At 44.1% G+C, this 22,605-nt stretch overlaps 1 protein-coding gene across 1 annotated transcript; it reads left to right on the forward strand.

Annotated features, from left to right (window-relative positions):
- Positions 1-1,189: 1,189 nt before the first annotated feature.
- On the forward strand, positions 1,190-20,821 carry LOC117394963 (N-acetyllactosaminide beta-1,6-N-acetylglucosaminyl-transferase-like). Its single transcript, XM_033993749.2, has 3 exons — positions 1,190-2,164; positions 17,027-17,113; positions 20,150-20,821. The coding sequence occupies exons 1-3, from the start codon at positions 1,240-1,242 to the stop codon at positions 20,338-20,340; spliced, it is 1,203 nt and encodes a 400-aa protein (XP_033849640.1). The 5' UTR covers positions 1,190-1,239; the 3' UTR covers positions 20,341-20,821.
- The last annotated feature ends 1,784 nt before the right edge of the window (positions 20,822-22,605 follow it).

Raw genomic sequence — 22,605 nt, forward strand, 5'->3', positions numbered from 1 at the left:
TGTGTGTTTCTGTGTGGGCAAATGCCCAGCTGGGCAGAAGTATTGTTTTGTGTTCATGACTTGTTTTTGTTTAAACTTTTTATTTTGCTTTGTGGGCAGTGTTTTTCTGGTTGATTTTAAGCGTCTATTGTTGTTGCCTTGTAGTTATTGAGAATATAATAATGTACTGTATTTGCATGGTGATAAATGTTGGCATATGGGTGATGTATCTTTACTACAGTATATATTCTTGCATTGTCCACAGTAGTCTTCTCTGTTGTGAGTTTAGTTTATAGAATTTGCACAATGTAAGCACACAATAACAAAATGAGGGTGGGGGGAATTCACTGGACACAAGACAGAAAGTTGAGTTGAAACACCCCACAAGGGCGCACTTTATTAATTTTGCCACAAGATGGCACTGTGCTGCTAGTTCACTCCAATACCATCGATAGTAAAGGAGCAGCAGAATATTGAATGTACACACATAGCAGCGTCAAATAATAATACAAAAAAAAGGCGAAATGAAAATAAAACTCAATAACAAAACTACAAATAAAAGTTGCTGCTTTTGCAGTGTCCCCTGCCATCGCTACTTGGTTGCCCAGGAATTTCCCCACTAACTACACACAGCCCCACTCAGGTACATAACTAAGACTAATTTATTTTTGGCAAGGCTGTCTTCCTCAGCCTTCCTTTTCGATCCAGACACTGTCGATCTTCTGTATACCAATCCAAACCTCACGAACAGGGCTCCCACTGTTGTTCTTCCTAGATGGGCGGGGCTCAGGAATAGCAAAGCATTATTTTTATAGGTTGAGCGACCCCCCCCCCCCCCCCCCAAGGCCCGCCTTCCGACCACTCAGAGAGAGGGGGAGACAACACACTTTCACCCAACCTCTCTGTGTCACTGCCTTGATCGACAGGCAGATCTTGCAGGGCTCCCAACACCCCCCCACCCCCCACAGGGTCATACATGCATCAGATAGCCAGCACAGATCTTGCCGTCTTATGGGGGGGTGAATATATAGACACAATTTTGTCCAAAAATTTCAACAAACAATCGAGTGGCATTAACAAAAAGTGCCACAATCAGCAAACTGCCAGCCTTTCATATGCTAATAAGGTATACAGTTACAGCAGCATTTCTGTCAAGAATGAGCTTAGTGGGCAGTAGGAACATTACAGCACATTGAATGCTCTGCTTGACTTGAGAAACACCACAGGATCTGCTGTGGATTTATTTGGCATATAAACATAATGTCACAGGCCAACAATTGGATTATTCGCATTTTTCTTTTGGCTATGTTTTTCAGCCTTGTTGCTATACTTTCCTACAGTATTCAAATGAAAAGGGACAATATAGTTTACCGATCGACAGACTCTGACATTTTAGACAAAGCTTGCAGTGCTTTGCTTCAAGGGTCAGCACAAATGGTCTGGAGATCTGCTTTTACTTTATCAAGTATGAATACCACGTGCAAAGAATACCTTACCAAGAACCATTTTATACGTGAACCTTTGTCATCGATGGAAACAGATTTTCCCCTGGCTTATATCATCACTGGACACAAAGAATTTGAAATGATTGCAAGACTTTTTAGGGCTATCTATGCCCCACAGAATATGTACTGTATTCATATTGATGAAAAGGCTAAAAGGGAATTAAAGGTATCTGTTGAGAAACTGGTGAACTGTTTCCCCAATGCCTTCCTTTCCTCCAAAGCAGAACCAGTGATTTATGCTGGAATATCCAGGCTTCATGCAGATATGCATTGTATGAGGGATTTGATTTCGTCTAATATGAAGTGGAAATATGTCATCAATGTTTGTGGGCAGGATTTTCCCTTGAAGACCAACCGTGAGATTATACAATACCTGAAAAGATTTAAGGGGAAAAACATTACTCCAGGCATACTGCCTCCAGACCATGCTAAGAAAAGGACACAATTTGTCTTTAGAGAACATATGGATAACAGAAAATCCTACGTCTTTAAAACTAACAAATTAAAATCACCCCCTCCTCATAACATCACCATCTACTTTGGTTCTGCCTACTATGCATTAACCTACGAATTTGTTAGGTTTGTTTTAGAAGACAAACTGGCAAAAGACCTGCTGGAGTGGTCAAAAGATACCTTCAGTCCTGATGAGCATTACTGGGTGACCCTAAATCGCATGCCTGGTGAGTAAAAAGAAGACACATTGAATGATAAATTAATTGTATATTTATATGACTTGCTAGAGAAATGTGCAGTATGTATTATTAGGGCAGCAATGTGGAGTAGTGGTTAGGGCTCTGGGCTCTGGACTCTTAACTGGAGGATCGTGGGTTCAATCCCAGGTGGGGGACACTGCTGCTGTACTCTTGAGCAAGGTACTTTACCTAGATTGCTCCAGTAAAAAAAATATATATATATATATAATTGGGTAAGTGTGTAAAAATAATGTGATATCTTGTAACAATTGTAAGTTGCCCTGGATAAGGGTGTCAGCTAAGAAATAAATAATAATAATAATTATACAGTATACATTGAAGCTATAGCTACTATAGGTGTTGGAGGTGGATTTAAAGGAAATAAGTTTCTTTGCCTTTATATTTCTCACCTTCACAGGGGTATACAGCACAATACTACTCTCTTATAGTATAAATGTCATCCATGCATAGATATACAGCATGATTCTAAAAAAAAACACCTTTTCTGTTTAATTCAATGGATTAGAGCGATGTCTGCGAAAAGTCAGATAGGATTGTGCTTGTGGGGTTTGTATGGATTTAGCCAGGGCTCTTGCTCGCTAGGGATTTATACAGCAAGCTGACTGAAGATTGGAGGGGAGCAGGGCATGACCACTGCCAGGCAAACACGCACCCTGTCTACCCTGAGAAATCATATGAGAAGCGAAAGCTGGTCTGTTTACTTGTTGCTGCTTTCTATCAGTACAGGGATTGAGTTCAAGAGTCATATTGCTTATGTAAAATATAAAGAGTCATAGTAAGGGGATATCAGAAACCCAAATATGATTTTTTGTAGCAGGCCTGGGAAGAGTACTTGCCCCTTGAACCTCACATTAGTTAAAACAGTAGCTGTTGAGTTAATACATTGCAGAGATGGAAATAAGACTCCTATTGCATAGCAGCTTCACTCATTCCAGGTTTTAGGATATGCTTGATTAACAGTAATGTATAGGTAACAAGCTCAGTTGTCTTATTAAACTCCTAGTAAAACCAGGAATGAATCAAGCTGCTATGTAATGGAAGTCTTATTCCCTTTCAAGTCGAAGACGACCACCAACATTAAGTATGGGATATTCCCTGCCCTTGAGGTAGGTAATACTGAGCTCTCTATATCAGAGCTGCCGAAGGCCCCTTCCTGTGATGATGTACTCGGTCCCGCCTACCGAGGGTATAAAACCGTCACTCACCGGAAGATCTCCCTCTTTTTCCTTCTCAAGACGGTAAGGTAAGACTTCTGTGTCTAGAACTGAGCGTGTTGATAGGAAGAGCCCTCGAGTCCATTCGGGTCTGTTGTAGTTCCTAGCATTCGTGCTGAAAGCTGGCTTGCCGCTTTCCCAGAATCAACGACTCTTGAAAAAGACCGAGTTTTTTGTCTTTCTGTCTTTCAGCGGCCCCCCCTGGGCGGGCCGCTCTCTCTTTGCTGTCTGTTGTATGTGAGCGACTGTCTGTGCAGCCACCCGCAAATGAGTTGTCTTTTCCTATAGAGAGTCACACAAGTATCCTCCTCGGGGCTAGGCCTGCCGTATCCCCGCTGTCGAGTGACCCAGCCGCGCTCCCTTCCTCGGGGCTAGATATCCCCGTCCGAGCTGAGTCGCCGGCCGAACCTGACCGCTGCGGTGTGTCGGTTCATGTGCGTTCGGTGTGCTCTCTCTCCTTTACTTCCTTCTTATAAACTGTAATTTTTGCTTGACAAAAACTTCATCCACCGCGGCTTCGGCCTCTGTCCCCCCCTGGTACACGCTTTGCGCTGACCAGGTGTGTGTGTTGACCACACGGTCTGGGTACGCACTTTGCGTAGCGTCCTCTCCGGTGCTGCGGTACCGCGGCGCACGCATAGCCTGATTCTCTTGGCACAGGCTGCATATTATCCGACGCCAGCGTAGGAGCTTTACGCACACGGTACTTGGTCACAGTACGCAGTGTACGTAGAATAGTATTCTCAGCGCATACAACGCGCAAGTGTTCATTGCTCCTTTCCAAAAAGTTACGTACAGAGCGCAGTGTATGCAGTTCCGCTCCCGCTGCGCAAGGTGTCTGGAACATTCGAGGATGAGCAGTGCTGTGCACGTTGCTCACATTGCGTAGGCATTGAGCTGCTAGCGCATACCTCGTGGTGCTGCACGGTATAGTGCAGGCCTAGTCTGTTGTGCATCGTTTAAAAAAAAAAAAAAAAAAAAAAAGATGCTGAATATGAACAGACCCATGCCGGGGTTCCATGCCTGTACGGCTTGTAACGCCAGTATCCCACAAGAGGATAACCATACCCTCTGTGCACGTTGCGCTCATTGCGTAAGTACTGCTCTACTAGCGCATAGCTCGTGGTGCTGCACGGTAATACCAGAGCACATGGAGCTCAGCTCAAGCGCTGCACGCAGTGTACATATTACACGGTGCAGGCGTAGTTGGTTGTACACTAGTGTCCATACGCTGCGTAGTACACGGTGCACTTGTGCCCACGGTACCCGGCGCAGGGTAGGTGATGTTAATGGCCTTAGCTGTAGCGCTAGCGAAATTTACACTGTGTTAGTACCTGTGGGTCAAACGCAGTGAAAGCAGTGCTTAGTGCTATGCACAAGCCAGACGTCCTGTCTCAGGACTCTGCCTAGCATCTGGAATGCAGTACACAGTGCGCTTGGGACCCACGGGTTAGTAAGCACTGCTCAACCTGGCACTTAGCTCATGGTGCTGCACAGTATCTGTGGAAACAGGATACTCGGTGCGCACGGGGCTCAGCATACCTTGCTGTAACGCTAGTGAGTGGACACGCTACGTTAACACTTACCAGTGTTCAATGTAGTGCGAGCAGTGCCTCAGTGCTAATGCACAGAGTCAGCACCATATCGGGGTCCTTCCCTGTATGGCCTGCGACGCATCATACGCATCAGGACGTATGGTGCTCGGTAGGCAGGTGCTTAGTACATCAGGGCGCATAGCGCCTCGGGTGCTCGATGCACGAGGTGCCTCGTTGCCTTCTGCCTGTAGAAGGCGCTTCACTCCGCGGTAAGCTACGCGCTGCCCCGGTCGTGTGATTGCACGTAGTCCAGGCTAGACACCCCTGTCCAGTTACTACGCTGTGTTTACTCTTTTTTCTGCTTAACAGCCTACATCGCTTTGTGATTGCAGTCTGCTGCAAGCCTTACAGCGATCACTGTTTTCTGCTTTCCTTTGCTATTAAGTCGCCCAGGATAAGGGCGTCTGCTAAGGAATATAATAATAATAATGTTGCAGTTTAAAAGAAAAAAGAGACACGTGTTCCTCCACTGGGCCCCGGCTCTGCCGTGCCCCGCTGTGGAATTGACTCTGCTGGACTGCCTCAGCCCACCCTCTCGGTGCGCTTAAAATATTCAGTTCACCTGTGTTGCCATGGTGTCTGCTTATTACCCTCACAGCTTGCTGTTGTGGGCGTGTATGTGTGTTTTTATTTCACTGCCATGCGTTTTTAAAAATAATAAAAAACGATACAAGCGCGATTCCTCCATCGGGATCCAGCTATGCTGAGCCCCGCTGTCGAGATGCTTATGCCGGCTTGTTTCAGCCCGCCTACTCGGTGTGCTGGTAAAAACAAAACAAAATCAGTTACCCGCTTTGCCGTGGTAACTATTTTTACCCGCACAGCTTGCGTGGAGGGTGTATTTTCGTTTCTTGACTGCCTTGCAGTTTAAAAAAAAAAAAAAAAAAAGCGTTATTTCCTTCTGCTGGCTTGTCTCATCCCGCCTACTCGGTGCGCTGTTTAAAATCAGTCACACGCGCTGCCGTGGTGACCGCTATTTTACCCTCACAACCTTGCTGTTGTGTGTGTGTGTGATGTGTTTTTTCTTACTGCCTTGCAGTTTAGAAAAATAAATAAATAAAATGTAGTATGATATTAACCGGCAGCTCTGCTGCGCCCCGCTGTTGAGTTACATACGCAGGCTTGCTTCAGCCCGCATACTCGGTGGGCTGGAAAAACAAAACAAAATCAGTTAACCGCGTTGCCGTGGTGACTGATATTTTTATCCACACAGCTTCTGTGGTGTGTGTGTGCATTTGTTTCTTACTGCCTGGCAGTTAGCAATAAATAATAAGCTGATTCTTCCACGGGGACCCAGCTCTGCTGTGTCCCACGGTTGAGTTGAATCCACCGGCTTGTTTCAGCCCGCCTACTCGGCGCGCTTGGTCACCCGCCTGGCATGGTGAATGTGTTTCTCCCATAGCTGAATGGCTGGGTTACTGCATTTGCAGTTAAGAAATAACAAGTTGCAGCTCCTTGAGCCTGTGCTCCACCCTGGCATACGCTATGCGCTGCCACGTTATTATTATTATCCACGTTGTGTGACTGCACGCGGTCCAGAACCAGGTTATCGCCGCTCTGCACCATGGTGCAGCACCATGTGCTCCCCTGTACTGCTCTCCTGGTTGCCTACCGCAGCCACTCGAGTCTGGGTATCCACCCTGGTGTATGCTTTGCGCTACCCCAGGTTGTGTTGACTTCACGTGGTTAAGGCTGGGCTCCCCCAGTCGGCGCCCTCGGTGTTTAGATGCTCCATGCCTCAGTGCTTAGCACCACAGCATGTGAATAACACCTGCACTTGGTGCCCCGATGCTTCGGTGTACCAGTACTGAATTCTACCTCACTCAGTGTCCTCGGTGCGCCTGCACCCTTGGTGCCTGAGTGCTTCAGTACATGGCTGAGCTGTACGCGGTGCTGGGCCTGGCCAGGCAGCAGGCTCAAGCCCTTGCTGTGGCCCTAGCTCAGCCAATAGCGCCGGTCCTGGAGCTGACCCCGCCTGTCCCGGTGGTTACCCCGGATGTTACGCGCTGGCATCTGCCGTACTCGGCAGGCTGTCTGGCCGGGCGAATGGTTTATCACACTGGACTGAGATTCCATGTTGCTATTCGTCCAGCGCACAGGAAGTATCTCCGCTTCGCCTTACAGGGGAGCATCCTGAGTTTTCTGTGCTGTGGTTCAACCTCTCCTTAGCCCCTGCACGTTTCAAAGTGCATGGATGCCATCCTAGCTCCCTTGCGGCTGCAAGTGATCAGGGTGATGAATTAGCTGACTGGTTGATCTGCCCAGTCGCAGGAAGGAGCGGTGGCCCACACAGTGCAAGCCCACCTGTCGGACGACAGAGTGGCTGCCATTTGCAACTGTCTGGCCCTGTTCAACAAGGGTTCACAGTATAATTGGTGTTGTGTTAAAAACTTTTGGGTCTGATGGCCTTGGCTTCATCACCCACCCAACTGGGGTTACTCCACAAGCGCCCGATCCAAGTGTGGCTCAGTGCCTTAGGCTGCACCCCAAGCGCTACAGACACCGTCAGCTGACCGTGTCTCGCCTAGGCTGGGAAGCCCTACGCTGGTGGAAGCAAGCCTCTCTTCTGAGCGAAGGTGCAAGCATAGGAGTGATACACAACTGTCAATTGGTGATGATAGACGCACCCAACTCTGTTGGGGGGCCGGTCTGGGCAGGTGGAGGAGTTCACGGACCCTGGTCGGATTGCTGGATATAATGCGTGGGAACTGAGAGCAGCCCACGAGTGGTCCAAAGCGTTTTTTGTACGCTTTCCCGCCTATACCGCTGCTCTCTGCTTTTCTACGAAAAGTGGGGTTAGAGAAAGCGTCAGTTCTCCAGGTGGCAAAGAGAATGTGGTTTTCGACCCTGTGCCAGCTGTTACATAGCCAGCCCTGGGAGATTCCACTTCGTTGGATCTCCTCAGTCAGGCGGAAGGCTCTCTTTGGCACCCGGAGCCACGCAGGTTCCAGCTATGGGTCTGGCCACTGTAAGGGACTGCTGGCTAGCCCTAGGGCTATCGGACGCAGTTGTGGGTACCATGCAGAGCGCTAGGGCGGACTCCACTAGGTTTTTTGTATACCTATAAGTGGAAGTATTTTCAAGCTTGGTGTCTGGCTAGAAACCATGACCCCATCACTTGCCCTAGGCCAGTCATATTGCAGTTCCTGCAGGAACTGCTTGGTGCTGGACGGTCACCTTCCACCTTGCAGGTGTATTCAGCGGCTATCTCTGCTTGCCATGCCCCCGTAGACTCTATGTCTCCGGGTGCGCATTTTTGGCTACCCATTTCCTTAAAGCCGCGCGGTGATTACGCCCTCCTAGGAGGACTGTTCTCCCCAAATGGAGCCTTAATATTGTGCTATTGGCTCTCACGAGGCTCTAAACTCCATTGAGCTGAAGTATCTGTCTATGAAGACAGCCTTCCTCTTAGTTATCACCTCTGTAAAGCGGATCATTGAGCTGCGGGGGCTGTCTGTTCACAGCTCCTGCATGCGTGTGTGGGAGGATGGAAGCGGAGTGTCACTGTGCACCAACCCCGCTTTCCTCCCCAAGGTGATTACAGCTTTCCACATTAACCAGTCTGTGGAACTGGAGTCTTTTCATACACCTCCATTGCTTCAACGGAGGATGAGAGATTTAATTTTCTCTGCCCAGTACGGGCATTGAGATGTTACGTGCTAGGACAAGAGAGCTGCGTCAATCTGACCAGCTCTTTGTCTGTCACGGAACACTGACCCTAGGACAGCCCCTCTAAGCAGCGTCTGTCACACTGGATTGCAGACACGGTGTCGACTAAATATGATGGTGCTGGGTTACCCCCACCTGGTAGAGTAGCTGCGCATTCGACTAGAGGGTTGGCTACATCGTGGGCCCTTTTAAGGGCGCTTCGATGTCTGAGATTTGTACTGTGGCTAGCTGGGCTACGTCGCATACTTTCACCAGATTCTACCGCATTAATGTGGTAGATCCTGCTGTGCCATCTGTGGGCACAAGGGTCCTTGAGGGTGTAAGTTCACACCGCTAACCTCTAGGTTAGACAGCGCTTGTGCGTCCCTCATATGCTGCCATTCCTTCTCCCTCGCGACGGCTCTGGTATACATTATCCCATACTTTATGTTGGTGGTCGTCTTCGACTTGAAAGGGAACGTTAGGTTACCTACCGTAACCCTGGTTCCCTGAAAGAGAAGACGACCACCGACCATTTTGTCGCTCCGGTCGCCCTCACGGGTTTGGCGGAAAAAGAGGGAGATCTTCCGGTGAGTGACGGTTTTGTACCCTCGGTAGGCAGGACTGAGTGCGTCATCACAGGAAGGGGCCTTCGGCAGCTCTGATATAGAGAGCTCAGTATTACCTACCTCAAGGGCAGGGAATATCCCATACTTAATGTTGGTGGTCGTCTTCTCTTTCAGGGAACCAGGGTTACGGTAGGTAACCTAACGTTCCCATCCCTGCATTGTGTTTAAGGTGTCTATTATAACTCATTTCTCACAGTTTTAGCAAATAGAGCCCAAACTGCAGAATATGACATATCTTATAATAACACACAAGATAATATTAACATATATATAAAAATGTCTTAATTATAAATAATATCAAGCTTGTAGGGTCATAAGGCAGTCATAAGCCTCCGTGTCTACAAATGCTACAAATGTAAGACCCTTCCGTTTATCTGTGTGAATAACACTACATAAAGTATTACAGAATTTTGAATGTGTTTCTACAGGAATGTGTCAATAACTTCATTTGTTGTATGTCTTGGAACTATGGCAATAGATGGGATTGTTGATATCTGGCTGTAAATATGTCAGTTTCCTTATGCACTCCTACAATCTACATAGATTGTTTAAACATTTTTCAACATGTGTCACCACACTGTAACAGTATAACGACTATAAAGTAACTGAATAAAAAAATGCTGTTAATTATAAACCATGTTTTGTTTAACTTCTTGATACGTCCGTTTCTTTAAAAGAGATGAATCATCGAGGACCTATTTAATTTTAATGGACTTCCTGCTTCCTGATCAAAGCAACTGCACGACCAGATTGACTATTGGGTGAGGTGTGAGCACTCAAAGCAAGATGAAAAAAGAATAAATATTTGTGTTTCTCATTGACTGTCAATGCCTGAGTAGAAAGCAAAAGTATAGTGCAGTTTAAAAGAAAAACAAATGGGATCTTATACAGGCCCGTTTGAAGTACTTTGGTCTGGTTTGTAATAGAGCCTTAAATGTAATCTATTGTTTATTAATATTTATACACTCGAGACCTCATTTAATTCAGGTGAACAATTAATTATTTTACTTAATAAAAAACACAGAACCATCGGTTTATAACATATTTTATTTAAATGTACAGTAACTGGTAAGAAATGCACAGTGATGCACATTTACAAAATACTCCTGGCTACTTTCAAGCATTAAATGGAAATAATTGTCACTGAAATGTTGTATGCACATTGCAGACTATTTACCATATGTATTCATTGACTCCACACATCTACATTGAATTTTAGCCTACCTGAAAATTGAACAGAAATCGTTATCAATGTACCTTTAGCAAATGTGGTGCTCATTTTAGCACATCATTGTCCTTTACAGTCTCTTAATGAAAAGCCTTTCTTTCCTTTTTTGCAGCCATTTTAGTGTGAGAATGTATTGTAAGTGTAACCCCTACTCATTAACGTGACTATATCAGTAAACAGGGTTCACTAATATGTAAGCCTTACTTAGGGTCGATTATATAGCTGGCTGAGTTATATATATATTAACCTACTGGCTAAACAAGGTATAGCAAACTGGGGCTATTCTACTTTAAAATTCCCCTTTAAATATAAACTACTGTCAAGTCAGGGTGGTGGCTACTTTACAGACTGTCTATCATGCAGTACTCCTGGGCCTGGCTCCACCCATTCAGATGCTCTGCGTTGTGTGAAAGTGTGTAGCTTGGTTTAACACGATACTCCCAAGCTTGCTGGTCAGTTCAATGGCTCTTTATTTTGTCCTCCTGCAATTAAAACACATCGGGAGGGACGTTTAACAGGGCTTCTCATAAATGCACAGTACAGGAAAACACTGCACGTAGCTTCTACATTAACATTCTCGCGAGATCCCCTAAGTGAGATCTCGTTGTCCATGCACTTTACTTTCACTTTTAACACGCAGAAACAAAAGCATAAAGTGAAATACAAACTCTCTACTAGACTATTGTTACAGAATTTCAAGCAGTATTAACTAATAAATCATCGTTATACCCTCTTACTCAAGGAACATGTCACAAATTACGTTTTCTTTGTTTACAATTTGGTCTGCGAGTCCCCGTGCGTCCGTCATTATCCCGAACACATATTTCAAATCGCAGCCACAAATGCGGTATGACACATTATAACAATATCCCCATCCCCAAAACACCTCAGTATGCCTTCGCTATACTAAATTACGTTCTCACCTGCAATTAAAACACATCGGGAGGGACGTTTAACAGGGCTTCTCATAAATGCACAGTACAGGAAAACACTGCACATAGCTTCTACATTAACATTCTTGCGAGATCCCCTAAGTGAGATCTCGCACCCTCCGGCTAGCTACGGGGTCGTAAAGAAAACCAGACCTGGAATTAGAATGATAGGCTGGTAACTATCAATACAGCATTAAATTATGCTGCCTACAACGAAGGTCCTGTACTGCTTCCCCACCTGTCAGCATCCATATATTTAACTTAAGCTACCCTTGTTACACCCTCCCCCGGTTTACAGAATGACGGCTTAGTCATTTACACAATATATTTTACATAGCATGTGGCTTCAATAATTTTCTCCAGCTTAAACTAATTCAGTTCCCAAATCTCTCTCCCTCGGGCAATCTTGCTGTGGTACTCCAGAGAATTAGGGTCTATAACATGGCTTTCCAAGGACAGTCTATTTGGTGCCCGACGCACCCGCTGTGACCGTCTTGGGAGGGGTGGAGTTTGTTCGGTGTGGTTGTCTGGTTCATCGTCCTCTGCTGAAACCTCCCAATCATGTCCGTGTGTCTCAGTCCAGTCCCTATCATTATCCCTAAATATATTTTCTGAGGGGCCTACTCTATCAGGGGACTGATCACTAGTGGTATGGCTATTGAAGCTCTCCCTATCTACAGGGCTACCTTCACTACCTCTTGCCCCGCCTGAGGCCTCCGTATGGTTTTCAACATCCCCCCCCTGGGTATCCTCCCCATCCCAGTCCGACCTCTCACTCTCTGAATCGCCGTTGGGTGACTGTTGATGGAGTGGCTGGCTGCTAGTGGTGGCTCCTTCAGATAACTCTGGGACGATTGTGCAAGGTTTTAGGAGATTCTGGTGTAATGTGCGTTCTTCGCCACCATCTTCTGGCCTCAGCGTATACACTGGTAGGTCTCCCTGCTTCCTCACTACTATATGAGGTCTCCTTTCCCACTTGTCCCCAAGCTTCTGCTTACCCCGCTGGCTCTTATTAGCTACCAGGACTCGGTCCCCTGGCCGAAAATAGACCTCTGTTGCCTTCTCATCGTATTTTCTCTTCTGGTCAGCTTTAGCTTTACGGGAGTGAAGAGATGCTAGGTGGTATGCTTCTTGTAGTGCATTCTGGAACTGCACAACGTAGTCTTCGTAACCCAATTCTTCCTCGGATGACCTGGTATCAAGTATAAGGTCGATAGGCAGTCTGGGGTGTCTCCCAAACATGAGCAGGAACGGAGTGTACTGAGTGGACTCGTGCCTGGTGCAATTATAGGCATGAGTCAATGCCTCAATGTGGTCCTTCCAGTCCACCTTCTGCTCCGGTTTTAAAGTGCCCAACATGTTCAGGAGGGTGCGGTTGAACCGTTCGGTGGTCCCGTTTCCCTGGGGGTGGTAAGGGGTTGTTCTACTGCGCACGATACCCAAGACTTTGCACAGCTGCCGGATGAGATCACTCTCGAAGTTTCTGCCCTGGTCTGCATGTATCCTCTCTGGGATCCCGTAGTGGCAGATATACCTCTTCCATAAGACTTGGGCAACCGTGGAGGCTCTCTGGTCTTTCGTTGGATAGGCTTGAGCGTACCTGGTAAAATGGTCAGTCACTACCAGGATATGCTCGTATCCTCCTCGGGATCGCTCCAGGGTCAGGAAATCGATGCATACAAGTTCCAGTGGCCTGCTGGTGTGGATGGAGGTCAGCGGAGCCCGGGCAGTTGGTGCAGGCACCTTGCGCAAGCAGCAGCGTTCACAGCCCTCGCACCACTGCTTGATGGCGGTGTACATTTGGGGCCAGTACCCCCGTGCTCGAACTAGGTCAGTTGTTCTCTCGACTCCGGGGTGCCCCATCCCATTGTGAAGCTTCCTGATTACCTCATCCTGCATGCTCTCCGGTGTTCCATGGGCATTATTCGCTCCACCAATGACATTTCTGCAATTTCTGTACTTGGGTCTCGTTCTGATGGGCCGCCTCATCCAAGCTCACCTCAGGCAGGGTTTGGTCTTCCATCGTGGCTTCCGTCGGGGTTGCATTTCCTTTGGGCACAACTAGTTGAGAGTGTTCCATGGGCATTATTCGCTCCACCAATGACATTTCTGCAAGCTGGCAGCCTCTTTTCACCTCTACAGGCAATCGTCCCAGGTTGTACACACAGACTACGGTTTTCCCATTTTTTACATCTGCCACTGACCTTCCCACCCCCAGGCCATCGGGGAGGAGGCAGTCCTGTGTGCCTTCGAGGAACACAGTGTATGGGCTCCACCCTGTCGACCAAGGGGCGTGAACTGGTACATCCATCTGCTGTCCAGGTCCTATCGTTAATGCTTTACTCCCCACGTAACGGGCACAACCCACCCGGTGCTGGTGGCAAGATGCTCTTCGTGCAGTCACCCTTTGATATGCTGCATGCCAGGCCGCAGACTTCTCTTTCACCTTGCGGGAGAATCCCCTACCCCAGCGCTTCATTAGGTCTTCTTTACTAGCTCTGATCACGTTTGTGCCCAGGAGGACAGGGACATCCTTCCTATATGGGGTGGCTGGTACGAAAAATGCTGGAACTCCCTGGTAAACTTGGCCCAAAAAGGATATGTCCACTTTAAGGACTCCTTTGTGAGGTACCTTCTGGCCGCCTGCCCCCTCGATATCTACGTTGACCTCTTCAGGCTTCCGTGACCTCAACTCGGGATGCCTTTGCCAGAAGTCTTCAGTCACAGATGTTATCTGCGACCCAGAGTCAATCAGGGCAGTGCAAGTTACGCCACACACCCGGATGTGGTCTTCGTTTGTTGGGCCAACAAGGGTGTGCACAGGGTTTCTCTTTTCCTTCCACGGGCTCCCTTTAGCTGACAGCTGCCGTGTAGCCTCTGTTGTCCAGGTGCTGGAGCTCCCTAAGTTTGTCGTCCCCTCTACCCGCTCCGCAGTAGGGGGAGGAACTAGTTTAAAGGCGGGGGGTCTACAGTGCTGGCCCCCTTTGGATGGGCAGGCACTGTTGGGTTACGGCAGCCCCTCTTGATATGGCCCTCCTGTCCACAGTTAAAACACACCACTGGCTCGTTAGGCCTTCCAGCCCCGGGGTAAGGTGGTGTGCGGGGGTAGCCCCTCCCTCCTCTAGTCGGATAAGCCATGTTGGTGGTGCAATTCTTCTCCCATCCTCCTATCTTGTCTTCAAGTTTCCGCTGGTTGGCCGCCATCTCTTGAACAAGAGCTGAGAGATTCAGTATAGCCTGCTCCTGCGACAGCCCAGCCTCTGGGGCGGTAGTAGTGGACTGCCCCCGGGCAGGGCCAGCCTCCTTAGCCATCTGGGGTAAGCTCTGAGCGTTACGAGGTTTGTTGCTGCCCCCCGAAGACATCCTTTCCCGCGTCAACTGTCGCAGTTCTGCCTGAAGCTCCCTGAACTTCATATACCGGGGCCGCATCGGGGCTATCCTTTCTCTGGCTTCCCTATCTTTCACGCCCCTCATAAACTGCTGGGTAAGCTTATAGTCCCGGTCAGGAAAGGGGCGGTTGTGATAGATCCTTTCTTCAATGGTGCGCAGCAGAGCTTCTAATTCGATCGCATACTCAGTGGCTGTCTCCTGGGGTCTCTGCCGCCTCTCGTAGAAATCTGCCATTGGGTCGAAAGACAAATGGCAATCACTATATTCCGCCCTCAACTCTTCGAAGACCCTGGCCATATACTGCTCATTTAGGGGCAGGTTCAGGACCAACTTTCTTGCACCACCCCCCAAGTGCCTCACAATGGTGGAGAACTGCAGTGTGGAGGGAACAGAGGAGGCTTCTAACAAATACTGGACATCTTTAATCCAATCTTCGATATCCAGTCGGCAGTCCGCCCCCCCACTAAAGATCGGGACGCCCTTTACTTGGTGTATAGTGGTGGCGGGGCTCCCCAGATGGCTTGGCCCTTGGCTCGTGTAGGGCATGACTGCTCCTCCATGGGCAGGAGGGGTCATGTGATCTGAATAAGGTAAAGGTCCTTGTCCCTGCGGCGTCTCCATGGTTACTGAGTAATCTGCATATGGTGCTGCCAGTAGTTCCTGTCTCGCTGGGGTGAACATCTTTGGCTGGGTGGAGGTGGACTGGGACGGCTCCATAAATAAAATTATTTATTTATTTATTTATTTATTTATTTAATAAACTATTACTAACCCCTAATAACTATAGTGCCAGCTATCCGGGTCACGGCACCAGAAAAAAAAATGTAACCACTACTCATTAACGTGACTATATCAGTAAACAGGGTTCACTAATATGTAAGCCTTACTTAGGGTCGATTATATAGCTGGCTGAGTTATATATATATTAACCTACTGGCTAAACAAGGTATAGCAAACTGGGGCTATTCTACTTTAAAATTCCCCTTTAAATATAAACTACTGTCAAGTCAGGGTGGTGGCTACTTTACAGACTGTCTATCATGCAGTACTCCTGGGCCTGGCTCCACCCATTCAGATGCTCTGCGTTGTGTGAAAGTGTGTAGCTTGGTTTAACACGATACTCCCAAGCTTGCTGGTCAGTTCAATGGCTCTTTATTTTGTCCTCCTGCAATTAAAACACATCGGGAGGGACGTTTAACAGGGCTTCTCATAAATGCACAGTACAGGAAAACACTGCACGTAGCTTCTACATTAACATTCTCGCGAGATCCCCTAAGTGAGATCTCGTTGTCCATGCACTTTACTTTCACTTTTAACACGCAGAAACAAAAGCATAAAGTGAAATACAAACTCTCTACTAGACTATTGTTACAGAATTTCAAGCAGTATTAACTAATAAATCATCGTTATACCCTCTTACTCAAGGAACATGTCACAAATTACGTTTTCTTTGTTTACAATTTGGTCTGCGAGTCCCCGTGCGTCCGTCATTATCCCGAACACATATTTCAAATCGCAGCCACAAATGCGGTATGACACATTATAACAATATCCCCATCCCCAAAACACCTCAGTATGCCTTCGCTATACTAAATTACGTTCTCACCTGCAATTAAAACACATCGGGAGGGACGTTTAACAGGGCTTCTCATAAATGCACAGTACAGGAAAACACTGCACATAGCTTCTACATTAACATTCTTGCGAGATCCCCTAAGTGAGATCTCGCACCCTCCGGCTAGCTACGGGGTCGTAAAGAAAACCAGACCTGGAATTAGAATGATAGGCTGGTAACTATCAATACAGCATTAAATTATGCTGCCTACAACGAAGGTCCTGTACTGCTTCCCCACCTGTCAGCATCCATATATTTAACTTAAGCTACCCTTGTTACATAAGCATTCAAGTTCTGACATTATGCCCATGCCTGTTTACATCAGTTCACAATGCATGTGCTCAGTTAACTATACAAAGTATTACCGCTATACATTAAAAAGAATATGCACTTACAATGTTACACTTAAACTGGGTAAATTTAATGGTGCAGCATTGGTAATGGTTTTGGATTTTGAATTTAATACACTTAGGTGGGATATACACTGAAATAATATACACTTAGTGGGGTAGACTGTGCTGTATAACGTATATGCTTACAATCTGTTTTCTTTAATATGTCCATTGCCTTTATTTCAGAAGCACCAAATTCTATGCCAACAGCAAAGTGGGAAGGTGATTTAAAAGCCATTAAATGGAGAGATCAGAATCACGGAGGGTGCCATGGTAAGAAATACAAACACAACAGTTTAATTAGTTCAACTGCTTACATGCTTAATTGCAGCTAATAACATAATTCCATAAATCGTCCCGATTTTGCACTTACGTTAGCTACGAAGGTCTCAAATGCCCAGGTTTGAAAGAAACACATGTTAAAGCAAACATGTATTTTTATTTTAAAACATAATGGTCCATATGCATAATTTCACCCATTTCCATGTGTTCTGGGTCAAAGCATGTTAGTGACTGAAAGCATGTCAGCCAATGGGGGAAGCAGCTGATCGGTCATTCACAGTAAAAAGCCAGTTTAGGGTTGGGGACAGTTTCATCCTCCAGGTGAAATGACCCAGTAACTGCAAGACTAAAAGCATGGCAAATAAACAGAGATTTATTTAACCTGGCGTAGTACCCGATATCGTGTTTTAAAATGAAAATACACGTTTGCTATAGCATGTGTTTCTTTCAAAACTGCTAATTTGGCTCTGCCTACTATGTATTTTAAATGTAATATGGTGGAAGTCATGTTTGCATTGTGTGACATAATCTGGATTTCCTGGCTACAAAATGTATTGTTAGCTTTGCCACCATCAGTTTTTAAATAAAAGTATAGGAGAGCTGATTCCAGACTATTATGTAAGGTATTTATCTAATACGTGACATAAGCACAAATAACCAATGACAAAACTATTTTTACCACATATATTTTATATATAGTCACAGACAAAAGTGCAGTTAAAAATATGAGAAAAAACACAAAGACAGTGATTTCTATCATTTCTAATTGTTCTATTGAAAGATATAAATTAAAGTAGAGATTCAGCTTTATAATGAAACAACAAATTATTACATAACATGCATAAAATAAAAAATAACATGTGTGACAGGATGGCTGGGTGGACAGAGACTCGGAGACAGTAAAACTGCAGTTTAACTGCTGCTGCGCATATTTAGTAAACACAATATAAAAATAAAAGGTTGTTCAAACAGAACCAGAGCTCACATACCTAAATAAAAAGGTTTAAGAAAACAAGTCACAAACACAATAAACAGAAACAAAACAATTGGCTCAAGGGCCAAAACAAAAGGTTTAAAACAAAATACAAAAAATGTAGGCTGGGCATTCGCCTTCACTTAAAAAAAGAGGATACAAAGAAAGTAATAAAGAAACATAGTTAAGAAAAGTGGATAAACTAAAAAGATGATATACTAGATTATAAAAATAGAGATAAAAAAGGTCAAAAGAGCCCCATTAATAATGACTTACTCTAAACTTTTGCCAAATATTTCTAAAAGAGTTTGGAAACACTTGCAGATTCTACATAATTCAGAAAAATTGAAAAAAGTATTTCTTAAGGCCCCAGTTGTAGCATTCAAAGGAGAGGCTAATTTAGGTGATATATTAGTTCACAATAAACATAAAAGAATAATTGACAGAACAGGTTCTACAAATACTTGCACTAGTACATGTAAAGTGCGTAAATACATGGACAAAAGTAATTATATAATTAAACATAAGAACAACACATATCCACTAAAAACGAATACCTACTGTAAAAATAGCAATGTTGTTTATGGAATAGCCTGTGAAAAATGTGATGAAATAAAACATGTTGGAGAGACTGGAACAACTTTATATAAAAGAATTCAGAACCACCTTTCTTTAATTAGAAATAAAAAAATGAATGAACCAATAGTACAGCACTTCACCAGCCAAGGACATGACATAAATGATGTAATGTTTGTAGTCTTAGAACAGCTAAAATTAGACAATGTGAGATAGAAGAATAAAAGAAAGTAAATGGATAAATAGTTTATTTTATTTAACATCATGTAATCAAAGAAACCACAAAATGATATTGCAAGTCTACCGGAAGTCATAATAGTAGTACAGTATTTAATGTTAGGTTTTGTATTAAGTGTATGAAAAACTACAAAGCGGTATGTAATTCAATATGGTTACGTAACATTATTCAGCAGGTTTAATTTGATTTTATGAAGCAAAATTAGTTAATTCTATAGGGTGATGAAAAAGTTTTGGCCCTAGCTACATAGAATAATGCTCCTAGGGGTAAACACACATTTATGCTGAGGAACATAGAGACTATTTACGAATGGGGTTTAGGAATAACGGCCGGTAATTATAATTCCATAGAAGATGTAAACCTATTATGCGTTAGTAATGGTGGTAAGAAAACAGTACGGGGATCTGGCGATTTTTTGAGATTACTATAAGGCGCGGACGTGCTGTGGACTCCTAGGATTTCAAGGACTCCCAGTTAAGTACAGGAGCAGGATAGGGGGTATATTTAGGGCTTTGTTTCAAAAAGCCTTACCTTTTTGAGAAGAGGGCTAGCCTTAGTCCAATCACACATTAAAACAGCTACCAAAGGCATTGCTAAAGATGTTTTAAGAAGGATCTCGGCTGGTAGTTATCAAATAAGAGAAAAAAGAAAGATGAAATAAATCATCCCCTCTCTTTGGTCCTCCCGCTTATTATCTTAAAAAAGCCCAAACGCTCCTCCTCACATAAAGGTCGAAACCAGAAGAGAAAGCAGTGGGCTGGGAGAGGTTGTGTTATAAAGGATATATTTTAGTCATGTAGTATTTTGTTCACTGCGGTTCCGAGGAATGTACAAAGGCTGAACTAGACCTGTTTCAAGTAGGCCCTACTCCATCAAGTGAACTAAAACATACACATGCAGTGATCCAATGTGAGAATACTGCAATATAAGAAAGCAAAATCATAATGATTGTATGAAGAAACTGAGGTTGATGCTCACTCCGGCAAGACGTAGTTTGAGGCATACAGCAAAACTTCAGTCACCCTATTTTGTAGGTAGAACGTTGGACTTAATACGTTTCTTATATTTTCCTTTCCCTCTCAAGATACCAGCAATGCTAGTGTTCATTGAAATTCAGAACAAGAGCTACCTGTCTAGCTGTTAGCAGTAGTTAATAAATTATTTGTCAATTTGTTGACACCAAAGACTGCTACAGTCCTGCCATTTATACATTAATAAATTACATATTCATATTTCACAGGGCACTACGTGAGAGACATCTGCATCTATGGTTCCGGGGACTTGAAGTGGCTGATTGAAAGAAGTAGCATGTTTGCCAACAAGTTTGAATTTAAAAGCTACCCGCCAACTGTAGAATGTCTGGAGCAAAGACTGAGAGAGAAAGCACTAAATCAAAGTGAAACCACTATAGAGTCAAGCTGGTACTTCTAATTCAATGTGTTATAAAATGGAAGATGCTTAGTAACCTGCTTTAAAGGTTACTGAACACAATAAAGACTGGTATACTGATTATATTATATATGGTATGTGTGGGATATGTAGTGCTTTAAGAGTTGAAAATTACTAATAAATGATATTAGTTCCATATTAGGAATAAACGGCGCCGTTCTGAAAGTTGATTGGCTGGCCGGGACACTAGATAAGGTGACACCGCGCTAGAAGCGGGCAGAGTGGATTGGGAGCGGAGCGAGTGATGTTATGCTGTATTATTTTGCTAATAAAAGTGTTTTTTTTGTTTTTCTGGTGTTATTATTCTAAAGCAATCAGCTTCCTAACAGCCTTATGCTTAGAAGTTTTCTTAAGTCTGTGCACCTCCACTCAGAGACACAACAGTAAGCATGAGAAATAACTGTAAAGGCATGACTCAGTGTTAAACTTTGAAGATCTAATTGCATTTTAATGAAATTAAACATACTGTAAGAGCAACTTTGTTGCTAATGCAAGAAATAAAATAAATATTGTTTTAATCCATTGTGTAGTGTGAAAATTCTACCCTTTTCAGGTCTGCCTGATATGACTTGACTTAGGGCTTGTACCAATGTAAATATCCACCTAAAGTATACAGTAATATACTTTTCTGGAGATTATTGATGGTCTACCCTATGATTTACCTAGTAATGTAAAATAAAGTTTTAAAATTCACTGAAAAAGTAATTTACCTTTAGAAATGTCCTTATAAGTGTAATTTAGTAATCTCCTACCTAAAAAACTGTTAACTGTTTGACGGGTGAGCAGGCTCATCTACTGAATTCAGTGTGAAGAAGTTAGTCATCCAAGAGATCTTCTTCTCCTTCTGTCATCCCATCAACATCGTCTGTAAAAAGAAAACAAAAATCTTTCAGGTTGGTAAGCATTCTTGGTTGTGTAGAGAGATTTAGTATGCTTTCCAGTAATTTGTGGGCTTTGAAGCCAAGGTGTACTGTAATTGAAACCACAGCTACTGAAAGCTGCACTTCATAAAAAAGTATCTCTATTGGCTCGGGGCTTTAGTGAAATGGGTTTTGATTGGGTAGTCATCCCTGAAGTTTCTCCAATGGATATTTCACTGCCATCTAAAATTGAAATTCGCACACCCAAAGGTTTTCATGCAGCTAGGTGTATAAAGGATATAAATGACAAATCTTGAGGTGTTCTAATAAATTTGCACATGACTATATATATATGAAAAAGTAGTCTCTGTTTAGTCATTAACCATGTTGAGTAAAAGACAAACCAAAGCCAAATCAGTGATAATAGATACAGACAATAAATCTACCAGCTACCAAACCACGCCCCAGTCTTGACTAAACATGAATATGCATAACAGTGGCAATTTCTTTATATTTTATTTTTAGCTTTAAATATATATTTGTTGTATTTTGCTTTATATTTTACTGTTTGTTTTTTTTGTGTGTGTGTGTTTGTGTTGTTTTGTGGTTTTCTTGTGTTTTTTTTGCGGCAAATAGTGAGACCCCTGTGCAGTTACACAGCGCTTCCCATATGAAATTTTTCTATAGAATTCTATAGTACAAATAAAAAATATTTATCATGCACTCAGGTCACATTTTAATTCTGATGACCTCATAGATGACATACAAACGGGAAAAGAGTATCAAAACCCCGAATTATCTGATTTTGTTACTAAAAATATCACATTGTCCTTTAATTGTGATGCTAATCCCATTTTTAAATCCTCTCGTTATTCAATATGGCCTATTTTGTGTACCATTAATGAGCTTCCATTGGAAGAGAGAGGGAATAATGTAATGCTCCATACTTTGTGGTTTGGTTCCAAGAAGTCTCGTGTTGATACGTATTTTGCACCCTTTGTAGAGGACCTTCAACAGTGTTATACTGATGGTGTAGAATGGCAAGATCAGTATGGTATACAACATACAACTAAAGTGTGTCCTCTAATCTGTGTGTGTGATGCATTTGCGCGTGCTATGGTTCAAAATTTCAAAGTTTAATTGTACTCATGGCTGTAGCTTTTGTTTACAAAAAGGAGAAGTTGTTCCAAAAGGAAATGGTTATGCACGTGTGTATTCACTTGAAAATGAAATGGCACCGCTTAGAACAAAAGAGGAAACAGTTCGTTACGCAGTGAAAGCTTCTGCTCGAGGTCAATATGAAATGGGAGTTAAAGGTGCTAGTCCCCTTCTGTTGCTCTCTGAATTTGACATTATCAAAGGTTTTGTCCCTGATTATATGCACTCT

Source organism: Acipenser ruthenus, chromosome 3 (assembly GCF_902713425.1).
Source record: "Acipenser ruthenus chromosome 3, fAciRut3.2 maternal haplotype, whole genome shotgun sequence".
In the NCBI taxonomy this organism is placed as follows: Eukaryota; Metazoa; Chordata; class Actinopteri; order Acipenseriformes; family Acipenseridae; genus Acipenser; species Acipenser ruthenus.

Coding starts and splice junctions, on each gene's coding strand:
- LOC117394963 (XM_033993749.2), top strand. CDS start 1,240: ATGTCACAGGCCAACAATTGGATTATTCGCATTTTTCTTTTGGCTATG. Junction 2,165..17,026: donor GACCCTAAATCGCATGCCTG/GTGAGTAAAAAG, acceptor CCTTTATTTCAG/AAGCACCAAATTCTATGCCA. Junction 17,114..20,149: donor GAATCACGGAGGGTGCCATG/GTAAGAAATACA, acceptor CATATTTCACAG/GGCACTACGTGAGAGACATC.